The following is a 25729-nucleotide window of genomic DNA, read 5'->3' on the forward strand; positions in this document are numbered from 1 at the left end:
CCTTTATTAGATGCACAAGCCACTGATGAATCTGAATAATCATCTGAAGTATCTCCAAAAGTAGTGTCCATATTTTCTTGAGTTTTTTGAAAAGTCACTTTATGTTTGCTGAACCAAGGTTTCCGTTTTTTTAATATTGATGACGGATTCTTACTCCAATTATATACACATTTATTGTTGTAATCCTCCAAATCTCGTGTGTATTTTCTTTTTTTAGTCTCAATGATGGTATCCTCTAGTTTATTTAATTTTTGTTGCATTTTTTCATATAATAATTTGTAAGAATCATTGCCTTGATAAATTTCCAGAGAATCTTTCACAATCTTAATTTCATCACTGAGTTTTTTAAGTTCAGTCTCTTCTTCTTCAATGATTAATTTTATAAGACTGAGAGAGCATTCACTAAGGACATTTTCCCACCTGGTCTGGAACTCATCATTATAAGCTGTTGTGGCCACTTTTTTTAATCTCAGACCATGTGGGATCATCTTCCTCTCCCAGTAACAGCTGAGAGAATTATGGTCCCACCATAATTTCTGTTCCTTGATCATAATACGTTCCAAATTATACATGATGGAATTTAATCCCCCAGGTGCTATATCCACTCCATTGACATTATCATTGAATATCAAGGCAAGTTTATTGCGTCTTGTGTTGCAGTAATCCACTTCCATAGCAAAAAAGGATTTTTTACTAATGGGATCAGTCATATGTAATGAAATTTCAAGTTCAATACTTTGATTATGGGTGCTCGGCTAATACTCCCAGAGGCAATATTCAAACAATGTAAAAAACATATAGCCAGCTCACCATAAAGGAGTTCCTCTTAATACAATAGTCGGTGTTCACCTTGTATTCTGCACGGATCCAGGCAGGGAGTATGCCCCAACAAATAGGAATAAGAGAGAATTGGGATCCAGCAAAAAGATGAAAGTTCACCAGAATTATAAAATCTTCTTCTTTATTTATCCATTATGTCATATAAAAAATATATGAGGAACTCCAAACAATTGGTAACATTCCAGCAAGGGACTACATGTTTCAGCACTATGTGCCTTCTTCACGGTCCTATTTGATCTGAGCTCCAACACTGGCAATATATCCTCCTTTGTGAAACATATTCAAATGACCCTTAATTAAAAGCAGTGAAACAAACCAGTTAAAAACACCTGAGTAAATGGTTGAAACTCAGTTCAAAAATGTTGCTGGAAAAATACATATATTGAACATGTTTTATACATAGACCAATGATATAAACATTAAGTAATAAATCAACAGTGATATGGAATAACTGCCGCAAAAATGAAAAAAAAATTTTTTAGATAACCATATATGAAAAAACACATCATGAAATAGGCGCGATCTAAGTTTCAGAGACAATCACAAATATGACTCTCAAAGGAATAATATATTGGAGTAGGTTTAAGATAGAGATATAATCTTTAGAAACTAATGTAAGCACTGTATAAAAAAAAAAATATATATATATATTTTTTAATGTTTGTTTACTTAATATTGTGTAATAAGATCCATTCTACTGTTCAATCCGTCAGGAACTCTAGTCTCTAATAAAAAGATCCACCTACTTTCTCTAGAGAGGATTTTACTTTTATAATCACCACCCCTACGTGGTTTTGTAACCACCTCTATTCCCCTAAAGGAGAAGCTTTTTAGATCTCCTTTATGCACATTAGCAAAGTGTTTGGAAACCGCAGAATGTTACCAATTGTTTGGAGTTCCTCATACGTTTTTTTATATGATTTAATGGATAAATAAAGAAGAAGATTTTATAATTCTGGTGAACTTTCATCTTTTTGCTGGATCCCAATTCTCTCTTATTCATATATATATATATATATGTATATATATATGTATACACTGCTCAAAAAAATAAAGGGAACACTCAAACAGAATATAATGCCAAGTAAGTCAAACTTCTGTGAAATCAAACTGTCCACTTAGGAAGCAACATTGATTGATGATCAATTTCACATGCTGTTGTGCAAATGGAAAAGACAACAAATTGAAATTATTGGCAATTATCAAGACACATTCAATAAAGGAGTGGTTCATGTGAGCCAGTTTCTTTGTAGCGCTTGATGGTTTTTGCCACTGCACTTGGGGACACTTTAAAAGTTTTCCCAATTTTTCAGACTGGCTGACCTTCATTTCTTAAAGTAATGATGACCACTCGTTTTTCTTTACTTAGCTGCTTTTTTCTTGCCATAATACAAATTCTAACAGTCTAGTCAGTAGGACTATCAGCTGTGTATTCACCAGACTTCTGCACAACACAACTGATGGTCCCAAACCCATTTCTAAGGCAAGAAATCCCATTTATTAAACCTGACAGGGCACACCTGTGAAGTGAAAACCATATCCGGTGACTACCTCTTGAAGCTCATCAAGAGAATGCCAAGAGTGTGCAAAGCAGAAATCAAAGCAAAAGGTGGCTACTTTGAAGAACCTAGAAAATAAGACGTGTTTTCAGTTGTTTCACACTTTTTTGTTAACTATATAATTCCACATGTGTTAATTCACAGTTTTGATGCCTTCAGAGTGAATGTACAATTTTCATAGTCATGAAAATAAAGAAAACTCTTTGAATGAGATGGTGTGTCCAAACTTTTGGTCTGTACTGTATGTTTCGGCTGAACGGTCATTTGTCAGACGGCTATCTCTCCCGACTCCCCATAAACACAAATATTCCAGCTTTCCAGTGGTTTGTATGAGAGCGTCGCCTCCAGACTCCTATAGCAGAGGATTATCTACAGGAAGAACAAGTGGATTATCCTCTGAAATTCAGGATGCCAGATCCTTCTCTATCCTGACATCATCTGTCGGGAGGCCCCCAAATACATTATATAGTCACCCAAACCCCCTGAAATCCGTGCTTTCATGTAACTTTTGTCTAATGTGTATGGGAGCGTTAAAAAGTAACTTATTGGACGCTGCCTTTGGCCTAACCTAATAGACCTTTGTACATTGCGGGCCCAGATACCAATATTAGGCATGTAAGAATCGTAGTAATTAGGCCGCCTCATACTATCAAGTTCTTGAGGGAGGAGGGCATTCAGCCCAACTCTGTTACACCTTCTAAGATGCCATGTTTGCTTTTGACAGCAGCAAGTGGTGAATCATAGAATGTTAGAGTTGAAAGGGACCTCCTGGGTCATCTGGTCCAACCCCCTGCTCAAAGCAATATTCAGTAAATCATCCCAGACAGATGTATGTCCAGCCTCTGTTAGAAGAATTCCATTGAAGGAGAACTCAACACCTCTCGTGGCAGCCTGTTCCACTCATTGATCACCCTAATCGTCAAAAAGTTTTTTCTAATATCTAATCTGTGTCTCCTCCCATTCAGTTTCATCCCATTGCTTCTAGTCTTTCCTTGTGCAAAAGAATAAAGATGATCCTTCTACAATGTGACAGCCCTTGAGATATTTGTAGACAGCTATTAAGTATCCTATCAGTCTTCTTTTTTGCAAGCTAAACATTCCCAAATCCTGTAACCATTCCTCATAGGACATGGTTTGCAGACCGGTCAACATTTTGATCGCTCTTTTCTGAACTTGCTCCAGTTTGTTGATGTCTTTTTTAAATTGTGGTGCCCAAAACTGGACACAGTATTGCAGATGAGATCTGACCAAAGAGGAGTAAAGGGTAATAATGACTTCACGTGATCTAGACCAGGGTTCCCCAACTCCAGTCCTCAAGGCCCACCAACAGATCATGCTTTCAGGATTTCCTTTGTATTGCACAGGTGAAGCAATTATCACCTGAGCAATACTAAGAGAATCCTGAAAACATGATCTGTTGGTGGGCCTTGAGGACAGGAGTTGGGTAACCCTGATCTAGACTGTATGCTTCTGTTAATACATCACAGAATTGTATTTGCCTTTTTTGCTGCTGCATTACACTGTAGACTCATGTTCAGTATATGATCTATTAGTATACCCAAGTTTCTTTCACACGTGCTCTTGCTTGGCCCTATTCCTCCCATTCTGTATATGCTTTTTTCATTTTTATTGCCTACTCCAGTTTATTTATATCTTTTTGAATCCTCTCTCTCTCTCTTCTCTAGAATTAGCTATTCCTCCTAGCTTTGTGTCATCAGCAAATTTAATCAGATTTCCCTCAATTCCTTCATCTAAATCATTGATAAAAATATTGAACAATACAGGGCCTAGGACAGAGCCCTATGGTACCCCACTTGAGACATTATTCCAATTGGATGTGCAGCCATTTACGACCACTCTTTGGGACCGATCACTAAGCCAGTAATGAATCCACCTAACAGTTGACTTGTCCATTCCATACTTAGTCATTTTGTCAATAAGGATTGTGTGAGACACTTTGTCAAATGCTTTGCTGAAGTCAAGATATACTACACTGCTCAAAAAAATAAAGGAAACTCTAAAATACCACATCCTAGATATCACTGAATGAAATATTTAAGTTGCAAATCTTTATTCATTACATAGTGGAATGAGTTGAGAACAATAAAACATAAAAATGATCACTGTAAATCAAAATTAATAACTCATGGAGGGCTGGATTTAGAATGATATCCAAAATCAAAGTGGAAAATCAAATTACAGGCTGATCCAACTTCAGTGGAATTGCCCCAGGGCAAGGAAATGATGTTCAGTAGTGTGTGTAGCCTCCACATGCCTGTATGACCTCCCTACAATGCCTGGGCGTGCTCCTGATGAGGCGGCGGATGGTCTCCTGAGGGATCTCCTCCCAGACCTGGACTAAAGCATCTGCCAACTCCTGGACAGTCTGTGGTGCAACGTGTTAGGCGTCGGATTCCTGCAGCTACACAACAGGAATCCAGAGCCTCACATGCTGCTCTGCAGCAAGCCATTCCTGAGGCTAAGTTCCTCTGCCGCTCCACTGAGCATGCTCACGAGACGATCTACCATTGGAGGTCGGGAGTCACATGCTCAGGTCCTTCTCCGGATCTGATTGGTCCATCTCAGAAATCTGAAAGGTCCCGGCAGCACACAGCTATAAAAGTCCCGCATGGCCGTTCGGCCATGCGCTAGTATAGACTTTACTTGCTAGATGTGTGAATGGTGACGGATGTATGATTCTGGTGACTGACTCATTAAAATTCCCCTCCTTCTGATATTACGCATGTGGATAGGGAATTAGAGTAGCAGTCAGCGCCAGTCAGTGGCAAGCCTTAGGCCACTGTGCACACCGCACCTCTACACTAGCGTCCGATTGTGCTACACCTCACGGCACTATTGTCTAGCGGCAGTGTCCTACGCCACTAGGCAGTTGCAGCTCTCTTTGGCGTCCGCAGTGGCGATGCCACACGCACGGTAGGTCTAGACGGACACAGTTCCTCTGCCTTGGGTCCTGCACCCGTGACCGGATACCGTGTGTGCATTTACCTGAGACCTAAATATATAAAGTGCTCTCAGTGAGAGAAACAAAATAGGAATCTTGTGGGTATGATACCTTTTAATGGCTAACAAATAATAGTGAATGTTGTTACAAAGCAAGCTTTCGGGACTGCTTACGTCCCTTCATCAGGCTGATATGAGACCTGTGACGCTAACAGGCTCAGCCTTTTGTGTTTACCTCTGCTGACATCTCTGTGAGTAAACAGTGATTACTTTGCGCACCTGGGTGACGTTTAACCCGCGTGCGCATTTCCGCCATATTGCTCATCTGTCACTACTTAGCAGCCGTGTTCACACCTACTACACGGTGGACCCTGAGCGGCGAATGTAATTAATTATTTAATTTATTTAGTGCATTCCGCCGTTCCTAACACAACGTGACATTGGCGGATGGAGCAAGACATGATGTCCCAGATGTGCTCAATCGGATTCAGGTCTGGGGAACCGGCCGGCCAGTCCATAGCTTCAATGCCTTCATCTTGCAGAAACTGCTGACACACCAGCCACATGAGGTCTGGCATTGTACTGCATGAGGAGGAACCCAGGGCCAACCGCACCAGCATATGGTCTCACAAGGGGTCTGAGGATCTCATCTCGGTACCTAATGGCAGTCTGCCTCTGGCGAGCACATGGACGGCTGTGTGACCCTCCAAAGATATGCCACCTCACACCATTTTTGACCCACTGCTAAACCGGTCATGCTGAAGGATGTTGCAGGCAGCAGATTGCTCTCCACGGTGTCTCCAGACTCTCACGTCTGTTACATGTGCTCAGTGTGAGCCTGCTTACATCTGTAAAGAGCACAGGGTACCAGTGGCGAATTTGCCAATCCTGGTGTTCTGTGGCAAATGCCAAGTGTCCTGCACAGTGTTGGGCTGTGAGCACAACCCTCATCTGTGGACATCGGGCACTCAGACCATCTCATGGAGTCGGTTTCAAACCGTTTGTGCAGACACATGCACATTTGTGGCCTGTTGGAGGTCATTTTGCAGGGCTCTGGCAGTGCTCCTCATGTCCCTCCTTGCACAAAGGCTAAGGTACCGGTCCTGCTGCTGGGTTGTTGCCCTCCTACGGCCCCCTCCACCTCTCCTGGTGTACTGGCCTGTCTTCTGGTAGCATATCCAGCATCTGGACACTGCGATGACAAACACAGCAAACCTTATTGCCACAGCTCACATTGATGTGCCATCCTGGATGAGCTGCACTACTTGAGCCACTTGTGTGGGTTGTAGAGTCCATCTCTTGCTACCACGATTGTGAAAGCACAACCAACATTCAAAAGTGACCAAAACATCAGCCAGAAAGCATTGGTATTGAAATGTGGTCTGTGGTCCCCACCTGCAGAACCACTCCTTTATTGAGTGTGTCTTGATAATTGCCAATAATTTCCATCTGTTGTCTATTCCATTTGCACAGCAGCATGTGAAATTGATTGTCTTTCAGTGTTGCTTCCTAACTGGACAGTTTGATTTCACATAAGTTTGATTTACTTGGCATTATATTCTGTTTGTGTTCCCTTTATTTTTTTGAGCAATGTATATCTACAGCATTTCTCTGATCCACCCAGTCAGTGATTCTGTCATAGAAGGAAATTAAGTTACTCTGACATGACTCATTAATTACAAACCTATGCTGACTGTGTTAGAATCTGTTCAGTTTGTGACTATCCGCCATTTTCTTGTAGTGTTCTGGCTGCTGGTCTTTTTCCTCTGGTGCTGGGTTTGTCTTAGTTCAGGTGATTGTATCACCCTTTATTAACCTGCACCTGTCTCCCGTTCCTTGCTGGACAACAGTGTTAATCCGCTTGAGTTCTGGCTTGGAGCTTTGTTTTGCCTTCTGTGTGTTTAATTAGTGCAGCGCTGGTACCTCCGGTTCTGCAAGTCTTAGTTTCTGTTTTCAGTTTGTTTCTGCAGCTTTCTCTTTGTTTTCTATTAGGATGTGACCCTGTTTTGTACCCAGTCCTTAGATCTTTCAGGGACCCCCTTCCCTCTCTATAGGTCTTCACTTGAGATTAACCTAGGATCGTCGATGGGTCTATTCACAAGGAATGGGTCGCCCACTCCATCGTAAAGTATCAGCCTAGTCTCAGTGCAGGGTTAGTTTTCCCCCTCCTACCCTAGTCCTATGCTGCAGTACCATAACAGACTCTGCTTAATCACTTCTTTCTTATCCAGGTACTTGCATACATGTTGTTTAATTATTTGTTCAAAGATCTTTCCTGGTATAGAAGTCAGACTCACCAGCCTATAGTTCCCTGGGTCCACCTTCTTCCCCTTTTTGAAGATAGGAACAACATTTGCTCTTCTCCAGTCTTCTGGGACTTCTGTTCTCCAAGAATTTTCAATGATTTTGGAGAGTGGTTCAAAAATGTCTTCTGCTATCTCCTTCAGTACTCGGGGGTGTAATTCATCTGGACCTGGAAATTTGAATTCTTTTATGTTAGCTAAGTGTTTCCTCGCTATCTTTCTGTTTATAGATATCCTGGATTCTTATTTTCCCTTAATAGGACAGTGAAGAACAGTTGATCTTACATTTCCTTTCTGCAAGAAAATAGATGCAAAATAGGATTTTAAAAGTTTGGCCTTCTCAACATCCATTTCTTTCTCCCTTTTAGCATGTGTTTAAGTTCTGTGTTCATCCATCCTGGTTTCCTTAAATGCTTCCTATTATTCCCTCTTGTTGGAATTGTTAACAATTGTGCTTTGAGAATCTCATTTTTCAAGATTTCCCATCCTTACCGGACATTTTTGTCCATAAGGATATCCAGCCATTGGATCCTCCAATTCTCTTTCTGAGTCCCTTAAGATCTGCCTTTCTAAAATCTAACATTGAAGTCTGAGTCTTCACAGATCTTCCTCCTCTAGTTATCCAAAATTCATGGCCGCAACCTCCTAGGGTCTCAGCCACTATTACCTCCTCAACCATTTCCTCCCTGTTTATAAGGATTAGATCCAAGGTAGCAGATCCCCTTGTTTTCTCCCCTACATTTTGGAAGATAAAGTTGTCAGCAAGAGAGGATAAGAATTTGCTGGACCTGTTAGTTTTGCCTGAGAGAGATTCCCGATAAATGTCTGGATAGTTGAAATTTCCATTGACCACTATGTCATATTTTTTGGAGAACTTGACCATTTGATGCATTAAGAGTTCATCCCTATCTTCAGTTTGCACAGGCAGCCTGTAGTAAATGCCTACAATGGTGTCCTTTGAATTAGTCTGTCCTTGTATTCTTACCCAAACAGTTTCCACAGAACTCCCAGTCTCTGAAGCTTCAATCTCTATGCAGATATATGCTTTTATAACATACAATTCGACACCTCCTCCTCCTCATTTATCAAGTCTGTTTCTTGCAAATAAGTTGTATCCTCCTTCTAGCCTTGTATTCCAATCATGAAGCTGCCAGGGGTTTTGTTGCAGCCGAACCTGTGCCGTCCCTGCGGTGTACATCTATGTTCTGGGGCCCAAAAGGGTTACATTCTGTAAAAAAAAAAAAAAAAAATATTTCACTTGTTAAAAAATGTCTTCTGCTTTTTTTTTTTTTTTTTTTTTTTTTTTTTTTTACATTTTGCACGAATTGTTGGAGCCAATTTTCATTTGAAACATTTTATCCGTTTTGTTCTGGTGTATTTCCTATAATATAGGAAAGCCTAAGGCCAGAAAGAAATCCCATAAATCACTGTACATGGAGACTTTGGGATCAGATCATTTCTGTCCACGTTGTTTGTGCAAACAAAAAAAAACTTTTATAAAAGCCTCAAACTTCTGTGTGTGAATCCGAGCTGAGATCTAACGTGATAGAAGATTACAGTGCGGGGAAGACGGGAAACCTTCATATAGACGGCCGGTGGGGATGGAGTCAGTGACCGACTCTGGACAAATATGTTTCTAGAGCCGTAGTAGAAGATGAAGATGTCGTCCTCATCATGAAGTAGTTATTTCTCCTGTCACGTGTAATGAATATCTCCTGCAGTATTGCTAATGCCGATTCCAGTGTCGGTAAATGAGACGAGAATTAGCGTTATGGAAGATGAGTCTATGAGGAACGTATTCAGCTGCCGACTCCGAGGAAGAAACTGCTTGTTGTCTGTGGCCTAAATATATAGGTTGTATTAGTAGATGTAAAGAAGAAAACTAAATACTGTAAAATAATAAATCTCCTCATATGTTTCCCTTATTATCTCCAGTAATTGTATTATTACACAGGATTTTTAGATGTGACATCGGCTCATCTTCTCATTCAGGTCTCTACAATATCGGTTCCTCTCAGTGAAGATCTTCTGTTTAATAGAATTTTCCTGATTTGCCCATCAAAAATGGATATGCACAGAGACAAGATGGCAGAGACAATATTACACCTCACCCTAGAGATCCTCTTCCAGCTTACTGGAGAGGTGAGAGATCCTGATGACGTCACATTACATCATTCTTATCTATGGGAATAACAGATGGACAGAACTGGAGAGGTGAGGACTCTCGAAATGTCTGTAGTGAGATTTATTAATGTGTCTCTCCATAACCAGGATTACACAGTAGTGAAGAAGACCTCTACTGAACGCTGTCAGAACCCTGTGTCTGACAAATGGGGAAGACCCTTGAGACCAATCAAAGGGCCTCCACCTCACCCCCTGATACATGCGGACATCAATGACCAGAAGATCCTAGCACTCATCTACAAGATGATTGAGCTGCTGACTGGAGAGGTGACACTGCTGGGAATGCTGGGACATTATACAGTAACGCTATGAAGGGATCAGGGGCAATGACGGTATCATTGTATGTGTCAGGTTCCTATAAGGTGTCAGGAAGTCGCTGTCTATTTCTCCATGGATGAGTGGGAGTATTTAGAAGGACATAAAGATCTGTACAAGGACTTCATGATGGATGTTCCCCAGCTCCTCACATCACCAGGTAATAGACAGGACTAAATACACATGGCCTATAAGTATCTGTATGTAAAGAATGAATTCAGTCCCTGTATGTGTTTCCTCCAGTTCTATCCAGTATGAGGACAACACCAGAGAGATGTCCCCATCCCCTTCTACATGACTATAAACAAGAAGATCTCAGTGTTCCTCAGGATCATCAGGTAGATGGAGAGAAGGTGTCATTAGAACTCCCATTTGATGTGTAGACGTCTGTGAAGGTCTTGTGCTCAGTCTTGTTTTATTCACCAGTTTTATATGTTTTATACTTGTGTAATGAGAACGATGGAGAAGGCAGGATTAGAGCTGATCATAGGCATGACTTCTCCATCTGTCTGTGACTTTTACAATATTTGTTTCAGGGTGAAGATCTGACCCATATTAATACTACAGAGACATATGTGAGGGGTGATGAGTGGTGTAAAGAGGAGATTCCTACATATGACTACCCAGGTGAGCAGTAACCATTAAATGTAGAGAAGTCACAGATTCTTCTCAGTCACCACTGTGGCTGCTTTATCGGTTGTGTAGTCCAGTCATATCACAATTGTGTGATCACCATTTTCCCTCCTGACCACAACATTCTCCTCCAGCTAAAACTGTTCAATTGACTTAGAGCATTGAAAGCTCTTTTCTATAGAACTTACGACCTGGAGGATCCACTTACCCCCTAGGAATAAAAGATGCTGACCCTCGCCTGCCAAAATATGTAAACTATAAAGCCGAATGAAAGTGTATGTAGAATGTGCGGAAAAGTTAGAAAATCACTTGAATTTAAAGTATTATTATGTGTCTGTAAGAGAAAGTGGAGGATAATGATGCTGTTGGCTTCCTAGATCCTTGATATCTTATTGGATGAATCTACCTTCTCTCCCTTCTGTGCTGCTGAATGTCTCATATGGTCCTTACAAGACCAGGTCCAGTCTTTCTGGGCAAACTTTGCTTTTATGATCGACAACAATAAATGTGCAGTAAGGCCAAGCGTGAATTTCTGGACAATAGCAACAGAGTTTCCCTTTATCCTGCCTTTTCAACTTGTATTAAGACTCACAAATATCAAGGAGCATTGTGATAAACAGGTAAAACATTACACCTGTGTCATGATATATCTCTAAGCTGTGCGTGGCTGCTGGCTGAAAAATACATTTATTCACGCCTGCAGGAGATGTGTTGGCATGGCTTGAGCCTTGGTTTCATAAGTTTGCAGCGCCCTTTATGGCCGGGGTTACTCAGTACGGGTCTGTCAGTCCTTCGGGGGATGTGACCCGGTCTGTGACCCTGGGCGTGCAATGTAAATAAAATATGGGTGTAATAGTTTATGGGGACATATATATGTGATGCCACCCGTGGTGTTCAGCAATGAAGGGGATAGCCGACGCTGCTTAAGAGACCGCTGGGGCTGTTGGTGATGCAGCAGAGTTGTTACAGCTCTCCACTGGCAGAGCTAGGCCCCAGGGCAGTTATAGATGTTAGAGATGATGATGGTGGTTGTTGTGGTGCAAGGCAGGTGACGCAGTAAATTAATCCGAGGACACAGTGGAGTGCAGTTTCCACACTTTTATTCACAGTTCTCCAGTTACATTCCCTAGCCGGGGTGCTGTGTCCTCCGGGTAGGTGGTCCAGCCAGCTCTCAAATTATTTGGGGTACACAGTGTCAGAACCCCCTTCACATGTTCCTTCCCTGGCCATCTCACTGCGCTGGCTCCCTTCTCTCCTGCCCTGCGCCTTCACCCACAGTGTCCAGAGCCTTCAGCCCTGGATCCTGTCAGGCAATGTACTCTTGCTCCCCTTGATTCTATACTGCTGCCTTTTCAGTGATTGTGTGAGGATGTGGCTGCATCACATGCAGATACTGCAGCCTATGGTTAGCTAGCTGAGTCCTCAGTTTCTCCACTAATCTGGGGCCGGTCCCCTACTATGACCTGGTTCTTCACCCGACTAATGTCGGCTTGGATTCGGGTGCCATGGGTGGATTCCTCTCTTATCGTGCCCCTAGGACCCCTTCCTTCTCTCCTCTTTTCTCTCACGCTATGCTAGTGTAGCGACGTGCTCTTCTCTCCTTCAGTCCCCGGCACCAACTGTCTACTTCCTTCCAACTGACTCCTGTTTCCATGACAACTCCCTCTGACTCCTCCCCTTCTACTTTCTCTACACGCACACTCTACCTAGCTCCTCCCGGGCCCTGAGAGGTACAGTGTTGGATGTAAATGTGTGGGTTCTGCATAGTGCCCCCTCCTTCCCTGAGAGTGGAGTACCACACCTCTAGCTGAGGTGACATACCTCTGTGGCGACTGAACCCTCAGGGGCGCCACAGATTCACTCCACATCATAAATTCCATTATGTTTTTGATCCTAAGGAATTTGGATTACTGCACAATATCTCCTGAAATTAGGGGTGCTAATACTTTCTCTACTCTTCTGGTAGTAGCTCCAATGGTCCACCATAAATGAGTGCAACTCCGGTTTACTGTTGGAGTTCTCCCCTCATACTCAACGTAAAGAAAACCAGGGAGCTGGTGTTGAGTTATGGAAGGTGCATGAAGGATTGCTTACCTATCACTATTGATGGTCAGGATGTGGAGATGGTGGAGAATTTCAAATATTTGGGGGTTCACCTGGACAGCAAGCTTGATTGGAGGTGCCATATGGAGAAGGTTTGCAAGAAAGGGATGAGTAGACTTTACTTCCTAAGGAAGTTAAGGTCGTTTAATGTGTGTAGCAAAATGCTTGAAATGTTCTACCAATCCATTGTGGCGAGTGCAATCTTTGATGCAATTATATGCTGGGGTAGTAGTGTGCGCACAGCTGACGCGAATAAGCTGAATAAACTTATCAAGAAGGCTAGTGCGGCGGTGGGTCTACAACTCAGGACTTTCGAGGAGGTATTAGAGGATAGAATTACTAAGAAATGCAAGGCTATAATGAGCAACAATACACACCCGCTCTATGAACTGTTTGCGAAACAAAAGAGCACATTCAGCAAGCGTCTACTCCAACTAATGTGTAAAAAGGAAAGATATAGAAAATCGTTTGTTCCGACAGCTGTGGGGATGTTTAACAAATGTATAAGTGTAAAGCATCCCAAGACTAAATGAAGTTCAAAGTGTATGGGGGGGAATTGGTGAGTTACAAGTACCAGTCTATCCGCATCTGCTGTCCATATAGACTTATTTTGTAAAGTGTGTATTGTTCTTGTAATGTTCTTGATCTTTGTTCTGCTGCTGTAATACTGTAATTTCCTCCGGGATCAATAAAGTTTATCTAATCTAATCTAATCTAATCTAATCTAATACATACGTTGTTGTTGGGGATGTAACATAGAAAAAGACTTTTTTTTATTCTACCTGTTCATTCTGTATGATAATTTGATTGTGGTGGGATTGGCCTGCCTCACTTATGTGAGTCTGTAACTCCCGGTCTTTAAAAAAAGCTTTCCACTGCCTCTTCCAAATGCCTAAGATCTAAATTTAAAATGAACCTGCCAGCAGCATTGTGCATCGTTATCTACAAACAATGTCAGGTCAGTGCCATTATACTGATTACATTGATACCTGCTGATGAAATCCGTCTTTTGGTTGTTGTTTAATCTTTATTTGTAGTTTTCAGTTAATGAGATTCTCGTGGTCTGGGGCGGGGCTGTGGTTGTGGGTGGGGCTTTGTTGTACTCTGAGTACATATGGAACTATATTGGCTTATGACAGGTCTACAATCTTGGAATCAGTGAGTGGGCCTGTATATAGGGCTACGCACTGTGCTGTTTGGTGACATGGTGTTTATCACACTCAACATGGACAAGAGGAAGCGAAGGAAAGAGTTTTCTCAGGAGATTAGAAAAAAAATTATAGACAAACATGTTAAAGATAAGTTATAAGACCATCTCCAAGCAGCTTGATGATCCTGTGACTACAGTTGCACATATTATTCAGAAATGTAAGCTTCATGGGACTGTAGCCAACCTCTCTGGACATGGCCGCAGGAGGAAAATTGATGACAAATCAAAGAGATGGATAATGCGAATGGTAAATAAAGAGCCCAGAAAAACTTCTAAGGAGACTGAAGGTGAACTTCAAGCTCAAGGAACATCAGTGTAAGATTGCGCCATCCGTTGCATGAGCCAAAGTGGACTTCATGGGAAACAAACAAGGACGACTCCATTGTTGAAAAAAAATCATAAAAAAATCCAGATTGGAATTTGCCAAACTACATGTTGACAAGCCATAAAGCTTCTGGGAGAATGTCCTATGGACAGACGAGGCAAAAATGGAACTTTTTGGCAAGGCATCTCATCTCTATGTTCACAGTCAGATTAATGAAGCATATCAAGAAAAGAACACTGTCCCAACTGTGAAACATGGAGGAGACTCTATTAGGTTCTGGGGCTGCTTTGCTGCATATCTGGCACAGGGTGTCTAGAATCTTTGCAGGGTACAATGAAATCTCAAGATTATCAAGGGATTCTAGAGGTAAATGTGCTACCCAGTGTCAGAAAGCTTGGTCACAGTCACAGGTCATGGGTCTTGCAACAGGATAATGACCCAAAACACACAGCAAAAAACACCCAAGAATGGCTAAGAGGAAAACATTGGACTATTCTGAAGTGGCCTTCTATGAGCCCTGACCTCAATCCTATTAGACGCGGTTATACAGCTTGGGTCATTTGGTAATAATATTCCATAGACCTGCCACCGGCCAGGGCAATAATATTCCATAGACCTGCCACCGGCCGGGGCGATAATATTCCATAAACCTGCCACCGGCCGGGGCAGCACCTGGTGTACACTATTATTATACATACTTAGGCCCATGAAGCCTCCGGAATCCTTAGTTACATGCTGCTACAGAGGGACTTATGGAGGTCAGTAGTGTTGAGCATTCCGATACCGCAAGTATCGGGTATCGGCCGATATTCGCTGTATTGGAATTCCGATACTTAGTTCCGATACTTTTTTCATATCGAATACCGGAATCGGAAGTTCCCATAATGCTAGGAGCCCGCTCGATTTGATTCAGCCAATGGGGATCCTCAGAAGTGTGGGCACATCCTGTTAGGCATGTAGGTATGTTAACTACTGGCATAGCTGTGATTGGCTGCTGAAATGATGTCATGATGCACTATAAAAACCGCAGCAGCCGCCATTTCGGGTTCACTCTGCTGTGAATTCAGATAGGGACAGGCTGCTGTTGAAGACTGTGAGGGACAGTTAGAAATAGCGATCGTCAAACATATCTATTGCTCTACCCAGGCTACATAATCCACCACTGTAGCATTTTTGTAGCCCAGCAGCGCTGTTTTAATAGCTGTCTGCAAGGGCTGTGTGAGTGCAGACCCACGCTGTGTAGTGTGTCCTGCAGGCACGTCTGCTTGTAGGCCGCCCAGCGTGTGTCTCTGCCTCATACACATTTTTCTTTTATTGCTGCTTTTTTTTCTCCTGTATAGTGTGCTTCCATACGTATCCATATACGTTGGTTGCAAACACTAAAGGAGTGGACAGCGGAGCCTTTCAGCAGCCTTTCAGCCATTTCTCTGCACTGTTTTTGGCTGTCTGATAGGTCTCTCTGTGTGTGAGTGCAGCTCACGTTGCAGTGTGTTCTACAGCCACCGCTGGTTGTTGTACATAGTCCTTTTTTTGCAGCTAATTTGTCCAGATTTTTGCTCCTATATTAGTGTGCTTCCATCCGCATCCATTGTCATTGGTTGGTTGCAAACACTATATAGGATTAGATAGAGGAGCCTTTTTGCTGGCTTGTGCCCTTCAGGGCCAGCCAGACTAGTATCACCCTATTTTTTGGAGCCTCATCAATTGCATTGTAGGTTAGCTTCCTGCATTGTAATCGCTCCAAAAAGTTTGTGATACTATAGCTTTCAAACTTTGGTCACATCCTTTTCTTTTTCCCCCCAAAAAAAAAAGGAAATAAAGTTCACCAAACACTCCACTTTAGAGTTGTGTAGGCCACATTAGATCATATTAAAGTGTAGTTCACACACTCTTAGCCAAATTAGTGTTTCTTATACTGGTTAGCAGGTGTTCAGGAATAAGAACACTAAGCCACCCCTTTTTTACTTTTCTGCCTATCTTTATCAGTCTACCAAGATGAAGAAGGCAGGGAGTAAGGCACGTGGTCGTGGCCGTGGAGTTTCAGCAGGGAGAGGACGGGGGGATTCAGCAGGGAGAGGACGTGGGGATTCGGTGTCTGCTGCGGCCACCAGTGACCCGGCATCCCCCACTTTTACCAGGCAACAGTCCTTCATGCGCAGCTTTGTAGGACCTCGCCGTACCCCACTGCTGCGTGACGAACAAATTAAAGCCGTTGTCGGATGGATGGCAGCTAACGCATCCACTTCAATGACTTCCGCATCCTGCCAGGGCCAGAGCACTGAAGAGCAACCATCTGTCTCTTCACCACCTGCCAAATTGCCCAGGCAGTCTGAGAGCCCTGGACAGGAGCCATCTCAATCTTTACTTCTGTTCTCAGAATCTGTTGGCTTGGAAAGAGGTGGCCAGCCAAGCAGCATTCTAGAGCGTGAAGAAGAGGGAGTATGCAGTGATGCGCAACTGCTTTGTCCCTCTGAATCTGAAGAGGCAGGTGGCCCAGTGCCTATTGTCAGCACACCTCAGTGCTCATCTGATGATGATGTGACTCAGTTGCCAATTTCTGGTGCGTACGGTGCTGGCGAGACAACCCAGGACCAGCCGGTGCTTGAAGAGGGGAGTGGAGATGATGAGGTCCTTGACCCATCATGGCGTCAGCCACAGGAAGGTGGTAGGAGCAGCTCTGAGGAAAAGATTCCCCGAACAGCCAAAAGAGGAGGGAGAGGGCGGAGGCAGACTTGGTTGCCTGTAGCCTCCACTTTGGCACCCGTGAGGAGCAATCCTCTTCCAAAACACAAAACGGGCACTCCCAGGACTTGCAGTGCATGGTCTTTTTTTGACACAGTTGCAGATGACATTTGCTTTGTCAAATGCAAGCTGTGTCATCAGAAAGTTAAACGAGGGAAAAATGTGAGCAACCTCAATACCACAAATATGTGGAAACATGTGCGTACCAAGCACGAGGTGGAGTTACACAGACACACTGAAGATGTAGGCCAACCTTCAGCAGCACCTACCACCTCTTCAGCTCGTGTTGGGGCATCTTCCTCCAGCTCACACACAGCTGGTTCGGCTTCCTCACTGGAACGCCATGGAAGAACCACTGCCACTGTTGTCCAGAGACCCAGTGAAATTGCACCCACTGAACCACGTTCTCAGTCATCAGCACACTCCCAGGCCACTCACCAGCAATTGGTAGCACAGGCATGGGAGAAAAAGCGGCCAGGAATGCAGTCTGTACATATTGAGTCCTCCTCCTACTCTAGTTCCTCCGAATCAGCACTGCATGAGCCTGTTAGGCCAGATATGAGCACAGGTGTGGGCAAACGTCAACAGGCCATCCTTAAATTAATTTCTTTGGGGAATCGGAGCCATACAGCACAGGAGCTCTGGAATGCCATCAAGCAGGAGAGCGATGTGTGGTTTGTGCCAGGGAATCTCCAGCCAGGTTTGGTAGTGAGTGACAATGGCCGAAATCTAGTGGCAGCTCTGGGCCTAGGCAACCTCACTCACATACCATGTCTCGCACACGTGCTCAATTTGGTCGTGCAGAGCTTTCTGAGGGACTATCTGGATCTTGATGCACTGCTGCACAAGGTTCGCCTAGAGTGTGCTCACTTGCGGCGTTCCAGCATGGCAAGATCGCGCATTGCATCTCTGCAACGCCGATTCCGCCTGCCAGAACATCGCATCATATGTGACCTCCCCACCAGGTGGAATTCAACGTTACATATGTTGGAGCGGTTATGTGAGCAGCAGGCAACAGTAATGGAGTACCAGCTGCATCAGGCGCAAACAAGTCGCAGTGTGCGCCGGACACACTTCACCACCACTGAGTGGGCCACTATGAGGGACATCTGCCAAGTTTTGCGTGCCTTTGATGACCACGCGGATGGCCAGTGCAGATGATGCACTAGTCAGCATGACTGTCCCCCTTATCTGTCTGCTTCAAAAAACCTTACAAGCACTAAGTGAGGAGGTTTTTGAAGAGGTCGAGGATGAGGAGTCAGAAATGCCATCTGCTTCTGGCAAGTCTGCGCAACGTGCTTCCACACAAAGGCCCAGGCAGGGGACACTTAGTGAAGAGGATGACGAGGAGTCAATGGAGGAGGAGGAACACATCACTCCAGAGGAGGGAGGTACACAAGGCTCTAGTAGTCAGTGTGTACAGCGAGGGTGGGATGATGCTGAGCAGGCTGAGATGCTGCCTCAAGTTGGGGACAGCGTTTCCGGTCCAGTTGGCAGTCTGCAGCACATGGTTGATTTCATGCTGCAGTGCTTGTTAAATGACCGCCGCATCGCCAACATTCTCCACACGGCTGATTATTGGGGGTACACCCTCCTAGATCCTCGCTACCGGGACAACTTACAAAGCCTCATACCACATATGAACCGGGAGCGTAAAATGCGGGAGTACCAAGAAACACTTGTGCAGGTCATCATGTTCTCCATTCCCCCCGCAAGTGTTGCTGGTAGTGCTTTTCAAAGCAGCCATGTGGGTAGAGGCAGTGGAGGAAGCTCTGCACAAAGAGGTAGCAGAGGCAGTGCCGCAGGACAAGGCAAGGCCAGTATGGCCCAAATGTGGAAAAGTTTTGTGGGACTGCCACAAATGGCTACACCATCACAGACGGCTCCAGTCAGCAGGAGGCAACGTTTCCGTCAGATGGTGACAGACTACTTGTCTTGCCCTGTTGGTGTACTCCCAGACGGCTCTTCCCCGTTCAAGTATTGGGTCTCTAAGCTGGATACATGGCCAGAGCTTAGCCAGTATGCATTGGAGGTGCTGGCTTGCCCTGCTGCCAGTGTATTATCGGAACGTGTCTTTAGTGCTGCAGGTGGTGTGGTAACAGACCGTCGCACGCGACTGTCCGCCGATAATGTTGACCGGCTTACTTTTCTGAAAATGAACAAGGCCTGGATCTCACCTGAATTTGCCAGTCCTCTTCCAGAATAAATAATTGGCTGGCAACAGGATCCAGGTCTCCTGTTGTGTTCATTTTTCTATGACCTGAACGTTATTTCCTGGGCTACAACAACGCCCGTTGTTGCTCAGAAATGCTGTCCACACAGAAAAAAACACTCGTTCATGTGAAAGTGGAGGTCCGGTGACATCCGCTGATCCCCCTGCTGTGTGGAGGGCAAAGTGTCCTGCTCCCTCCAAAGTCAAAATACCTCCGATTTACACCTGGCTCCTAGTAGGCCTCGGCCTGCACCATGATTGTCCCTGGGCTCCAACAACGCCAGTTGGTGCTCGGAAGTGCTGTCCACACAGAAAAAAACACTTGTTCATGTGAAAGTGGGGTTCGGTAACAACAGCTGATCCCCTGCTGTGTGTTCGGCAATCTCTCCTGCTGCCTCCAAATTCTAACAACGTCTTATCTTAAACTGCCTCCAAGTAGGCCTCAGCCTACAAAATAACTATCCCTGGGCTCCAACATCGTCAGTTGTTGCTCGGAAGTGCTGTCCACACAGAAAAAAACACTCGTTCATGTGAAAGTGGGGTTCGGTAACATCAGCTGATCCCCTGCTGTGTGGAGGGCAAACTGCTGTTGCCTCCAAATTGTAACTACTTCAGATTTAAACATTCTCTGATTTGGCCTCTGTCTCCACTCTGTCTCTAGTATTTCCCCTGACCTCCAACACCGCCACTTCCTGCTCACAGTTGCCGTCCACGCATTCCACACTTGTTCCTGGTGTTCTGTTACGTGAGCAGATCCCCCAATGTGTGTCCGGCACTGTCTCCTGTGCTGTCCCAGCCTGTTTTCAGCACGCCTGCTGTTTCCGGGTAGTGTCAAGGTCACTATGCCACCAATCCGTTGTCCTGTCGTCTTGCGGCCGGGTTAACCGACTCTACGGTGCCTGCAGTTTAGGTAACTCCTATGTGGGCTGCGGGAACTGGCACTGAAGGCTGGATCCGTAGTGCCAATGGGACATGGACCCCCCTGTAGGACTGTGGGTTTCGGTAACTGCGGCCTGGCTACTTTGCTTTGGATGGGTACCTTCTGCTACCCACCCGGGTTCCAGCACTGTCAGCTGGTTCTCGCCAGAGCCTTTGGCCTAGGTGCCTCCATCTCGGTATCCGAAGGTCCAGCACCGTCAGCTGGTCCTTGGTAGTGCTTTCTAGCACAGGTACCTCCTGCCTAGTAACCGGGGTCCAGCACCGTCAGCTGTTCCTCGGTAATGCCATTGGCTCTTGTAGCTTTTGCTACCCATCTGGGTTCCAGCACCGTCAGCTGGTTCTCGGCAGTGTCTTTGGCACGGGTACTCCCTGTTGCCCAGCCTGGTTCCAGCACGCCAGCTGTTTCCGGGTAGTGTCAAGGTCACTATGCCAACAATCCGTTGTCCTGTCGTCTTGCGGCCGGGTTAGCTGACTCTACGGTGCCTGCAGTTTAGGTGACTCCTATGTGGGCTGCGGGAACTGGCACTGAAGGCTGGATCCGTAGTGCCAATGGGACATGGACCCCCTGTAGGACTGTGGGTTTCGGTAACTGCGGCCGGCTTGCGGCCTGGCTACTTTGCTTTGGATGGGTACCGTCTGCTACCCACCCGGGTTCCAGCACTGTCAGCTGGTTCTCGCCAGAGCCTTTGGCCTTGGTGCCTCCATCTCGGTATCCGAAGGTCCAGCACCGTCAGCTGGTCATTGGTAGTGCCTTTTAGCACAGGTACCTTCTGCTTAGTAACCGTGGTCCAGCACCGTCAGTTGGTCCTCGGTAGTGCCATTGGCTCTTTTTCCTTCTGCTACCCATCCGGGTTCCAGCAATGTCAGCTGGTTCTCGCCAGAGCCTTTTGCCTAGGTGCCTCCATCTCGGTATCCGAGGTCCAGCAACGTCAGCTGGTCCTTGGTAGTGCTTTTTAGCACAGGTACCTTCTGCTTAGTAACCGTGGTCCAGCACCGTCAGTTGGTCCTCGGTAGTGCCATTGGCTCTTGTAGCTTTTGCTACCCATCTGGGTTCCAGCACCGTCAGCTGTTCCTCAGTAGTGCCATTGGCTCTTGTTCCTTCTGCTGCCACTACGGGTTCCAGTACTGTCAGCTGGTTCTCGCCAGTTTCTCAGCCTTCTTGTACCTTCTGCTACATTTCCAAGATCAAGCTTTTTGAAATTGTCTTTGGTAATCCGTATTGATCTCCATGACGACGACCCTGATGACGACGACCCGGAAGACCACACCAAAGAAGACCAGAAATATGACCCTAAATAATATGTCCAAGATGACAAAGAACATGAAGACAACCACCAAGATACAGAACAAAAGACAGAAGAACAAGAAGCAGAAGAACAGAAAGCAGAAGAACATTAAGCATAAGATTAAAAATCATCATAGAAGAAATCAAAATTATAAGCAGAAGAAGACTAAGCAGTAAATGGGGGTGAGTCCGTTCCTCCTCGTGGCGCCCCTGGAAAATGCCTGCTGCTGCAGGCCAAACTGAACGCGGACAAATCCTGTTGTAAATCTTTTGTGACAGGCAGAACGTAAGGTGTAATCTTATAACTTTTATAGATAAGTACTACAGGAATGCCTGTCACCATAAGAAAATGAAGAAAAAGAAGAATAGGAAGAAGATGAAGAAATAGCATATGAAAATTAATAATAGCTGAATAAGAAGAATATGAAGAATGGAAAAAAAAATTAATGGGAAGAAGATGAAGAAGAAGAAGAAGATGAATAAGGTGAATAAAAAGTTGATGAAAAAAATGCTACTGCTGCGGATCATGAAGGAGAAAGTGTGGGAGAAGTACAAAAGAAGGTGAAGAGCATGGAAGTTGTGAAACATACATATCTGACAAAATATAAAAAAGGTTAACATAGTCAATATCTTTTTAACTCCGAACGTCTTGAAAAAAAAAATTTAAATTAATGCTATGCCATGTGATTTGAATAAACCACTATGCCTTTAATGTCTCCTCCACCTCCCACAATACATAATAATCTTTATTTTTTATATAGCACTAACATATTCCGCAGCGCTTTACAGCGCTTACAATACATTCTACATGATTCTTATTTGTTTTCAATTATGTAGAATTAGCCAACAAGGAAATAAAGGGCTTTTTTAAATTCCGATACCGGAAGTCCCATTGACTTGAATGGGACTTCCGGTATCGGAATCGGCGATACCCGATATTTTTTTCGTATTGGGTGATACCATCCGATACGATATTTTGGGGTATCGAACGGTATCGCTCAACACTAGAGGTCAGTGCTAGGAGCTCACAGAATCTAGTTACTTTGTATCAGCCACCTGATACATTATAAACAAACTCCACCCACTCCCTTCATGCCGGAAGGTTTCTACAGCATCGCCACATGTCTCTGGTGGCGCTCTCCGCGTGATGAGACATCGGACTCCTCCCTCCGCCGCCGTGTGTGTCTCAACGCTGACATGGACGGACACCTCCATGCCCACTACAGACAAATAGCGCCACCCTTCCATGACACAGGCAGGACACAGTGCACCCAGCTCTTCTAGCTACCCGCTACCAAAACCCAAAGTAATAGTTTGAGCCTCTATGTTTAACCCCTTAATGACAGCCAATACATCTTTTTACTGACCTGAGATAAGAGAATATCATCCCCATACAGGTGACAATCCAACAGCTGTCATCTGTACACTATAGTTGACAACTTGCTGTATCAAAAACGTTCAGTGCTGGCACCGTCCATATCTGTTTAACCCCTTAGTTGCTGCTGTCAAAAGTGACTATATCAAATAAATGATTAATAGATTGTTGGGGCTTCCGCTTTAATCTAATTGACACACCGAGATCATGATTGTGTGGTCCTGACATTTGCCATAGCAGTTCATGGCCAAATAGCGGCCTTAGAGTCTCTCGGCTATAGCGGTCAGTTTAGGAGTTAGTGACATTTAGGTGGTAAACAAACACTTTTTCATTCTAGCTATACCACTTTGCATTAATTCCTGAAAATCACCTGAAGGGTTTGAACACTACCTGACAGAAGTTTTCAATATGTCAGGGGGTGCAGTTTTCAAAATGGTATCACGTTTGGGGTTTTCCAATATATAGCACCCCCAAAGTCACTTCAAACCTGGATAGGTCCCTCAAAATAAATTTTGTAAATTTCCTTGAAAAAATAAAAAATTACTGCTACATTTTTAAACCTCCTAAAAGGCTAACAAAATCAATTTGCGTTTTAAAAATGGTGCTGATCTTAAGCAGACATGTGGGAAAAGTTATTTATTAATGTTTTTGTGTGACATGACTATTTGGATTAAAGGGATAATCATTAAAAGTTTGAAAATTGCATTTTTTTTTACATTTTTGTCAAGTTTCTGATATATTTTATAAATAAACACTAAACATATCACCCTAAATTCACCATTATCATAAATTATTATGTACCACGAAAAAACAGTCTCAAAATCACTGGGATATGTTGAAGCGTTCCAGAGTTATCACTACATAAAGTTACATTGGTCAGTATTGTATTGTATAAGTACACTGCGGCTATGGACACAGTGCACCCAGCTTTCCTGACGTTAGCAGGATCAGTGCACCCAGCTTTTCTAGCAACCTATACCCAAAGTAGTAGTTGTAGCTTCTGTGTATAACTACACGCGTACGTATTAACATCTTTATACATATGGTGGTATTTTGACATTTATTTTAGGAGTACACTGCTACTTTTGTGAAATTACAGACACCCTCTTGCAGTGGGGTTTTACTTAGAGCGTTAGTATTGTTGTATACTTACCACAAAATCCTGCAGGAGGATACCTTTCCTGCTATTTCTGAGCACTGTTTGGAATATACACTTGTCCTTTATTTATTATTACTTTTGTCAGATTCAAGTTATTTCTGTGACCATTGTGGGATTTTCTGTCATTAAATGAGGGGTACCAACAATTTTGATCATGAGTGTAGGAGGAGTGAATATTTTGACTCCACAGCCATTTTCCGGAAGTTAGCACGCAGTGGATGTTGGAGAGTGAAAATTACACATTTGCCATTTTATTACCTAATACATAGTGCCCAGATTGTGCTCCAGGAGACACACACCACAAATTAAGTGGGTTCTTCTTACTATAATATTGCTAAATACAGGGATCCTAAAAGACAAGGGTCGGAGCGAGCCGCACAACCCCCCCAACAGTGGCTAAGTGGAGGCCCTTCATGATGGTGGGTTGGAGGGAAGGGGTTAATGATCCCAGGGAGTGGAGGAGGTGGATAGAGGGGATATATTAGGAGGCTCTAGGGGCGGTTACCTTTAGTTCCCGCTCTGGAGCCACGAGGGATTGTCCCATTCCCCGAACATGGAGTCCATAACTGTGGTCCTGGTGAGGCTGTGGGCGGCAGCAGAGGCGCAGCATGATGGATGGTTGGAGCAGCAGGTGGCCAGGATCATCGGGGGAGGTAGCGGTTCGTCCGCCGGTACTTCTCCCCGTGCAAGGAGGCGGGTCAGGCCTCCGGAGCGCCTGTCCCCGGATGCTGCGCCTATCACCCAGCGCCGGCGTCGGAGCCCCTCCCGGGACCCTCCGGCGCGGGTGCCTGCCAGTAAGCGCGCTGGCAGTCCCTGGGCCGGGAGGAATCCAAGGGCCGGCCTGGGTGCAGCGGGGGTCGCTAGGCCTTCTCCCAGGCCTCATTGGGAGGCGGGGCCTGCGCGCACCTTGCCGGCGCGGACGGATGACGTCACGGCAAGCCACAATGGAGGTGGGCGGCCTGCCTCATCGGAGCATGGCGGCTTCATGAGGGCCAGCGCGGGGGGGAATATCGGGCGGCAGCCCCCAGCGGTCGGGGCGGGCTAGTGCATCCTGTGATGTGGGCCCCTTGACTGGACCAGCAGCGGGAGAAGACCGTGGACGGAGCAGCAGACAGTCGTTGAGGGGTGCGGGCAGTGGGTGGCCACAGGCGGCAGCCTCCGTGCCTGTGCAGCCCGCTGGCCTCAGCGGGGGTCAGAGCTTGGAAGATTCCAGAAGAGAGTGGCCCGGGAGTGCAGCGGTGTCAAGGGAGCCTGTTTCAGCGAATATCGGACCTCTGGAGACAGAGGGTCTTGCACGAAGCTCCGGTTTTGATGATCAGCGGGATTCGGGAATGGCGGCTGGAGGAGACACAGTGTTGTCGCAGCCCCGTGAGTATGGCTCCTTGTCTTGTCTGTCATCATCCCTAGTGAGGTCCCCTGCGGTCGGGAGCAGACTAGGGGGCCGGCCCGGGGCGGTAGGACAAATAGTGGGAGAACGGGGCCCGTCACCAAGCGGGGGGGCTTGGGGAGATGTTAGCGACCATGCAGGATTTGTTGGCATGGATGGAGGGAGTTAGAGTGCCATCGGCGCATTTAGCTGCCTGG

The 25729-nt window shown here is 45.1% G+C and overlaps 1 protein-coding gene across 5 annotated transcripts in view; it reads left to right on the forward strand.

Annotated features, from left to right (window-relative positions):
* LOC141047089 (uncharacterized) overlaps positions 1-25729 on the forward strand; it is a 559273-nt gene that overhangs the window by 527543 nt on the left and 6001 nt on the right. For all 5 annotated transcript variants that reach the window (XM_073542047.1, XM_073542048.1, XM_073542049.1 and 2 more), the window contains 5 exons: positions 9656-9805; positions 9935-10114; positions 10199-10322; positions 10406-10500; positions 10699-10789. In XM_073542047.1, coding sequence (XP_073398148.1) covers positions 9656-9805; positions 9935-10114; positions 10199-10322; positions 10406-10500; positions 10699-10789 — 640 coding nt within the window. The remainder of the gene's footprint in view (positions 1-9655; positions 9806-9934; positions 10115-10198; positions 10323-10405; positions 10501-10698; positions 10790-25729) is intronic.

This window comes from Dendrobates tinctorius, unplaced genomic scaffold (genome assembly GCF_039654945.1).
Source record: "Dendrobates tinctorius isolate UK_male_01 unplaced genomic scaffold, ASM3965494v1 ptg000126l, whole genome shotgun sequence".
Taxonomy (NCBI): domain Eukaryota; kingdom Metazoa; phylum Chordata; class Amphibia; order Anura; family Dendrobatidae; genus Dendrobates; species Dendrobates tinctorius.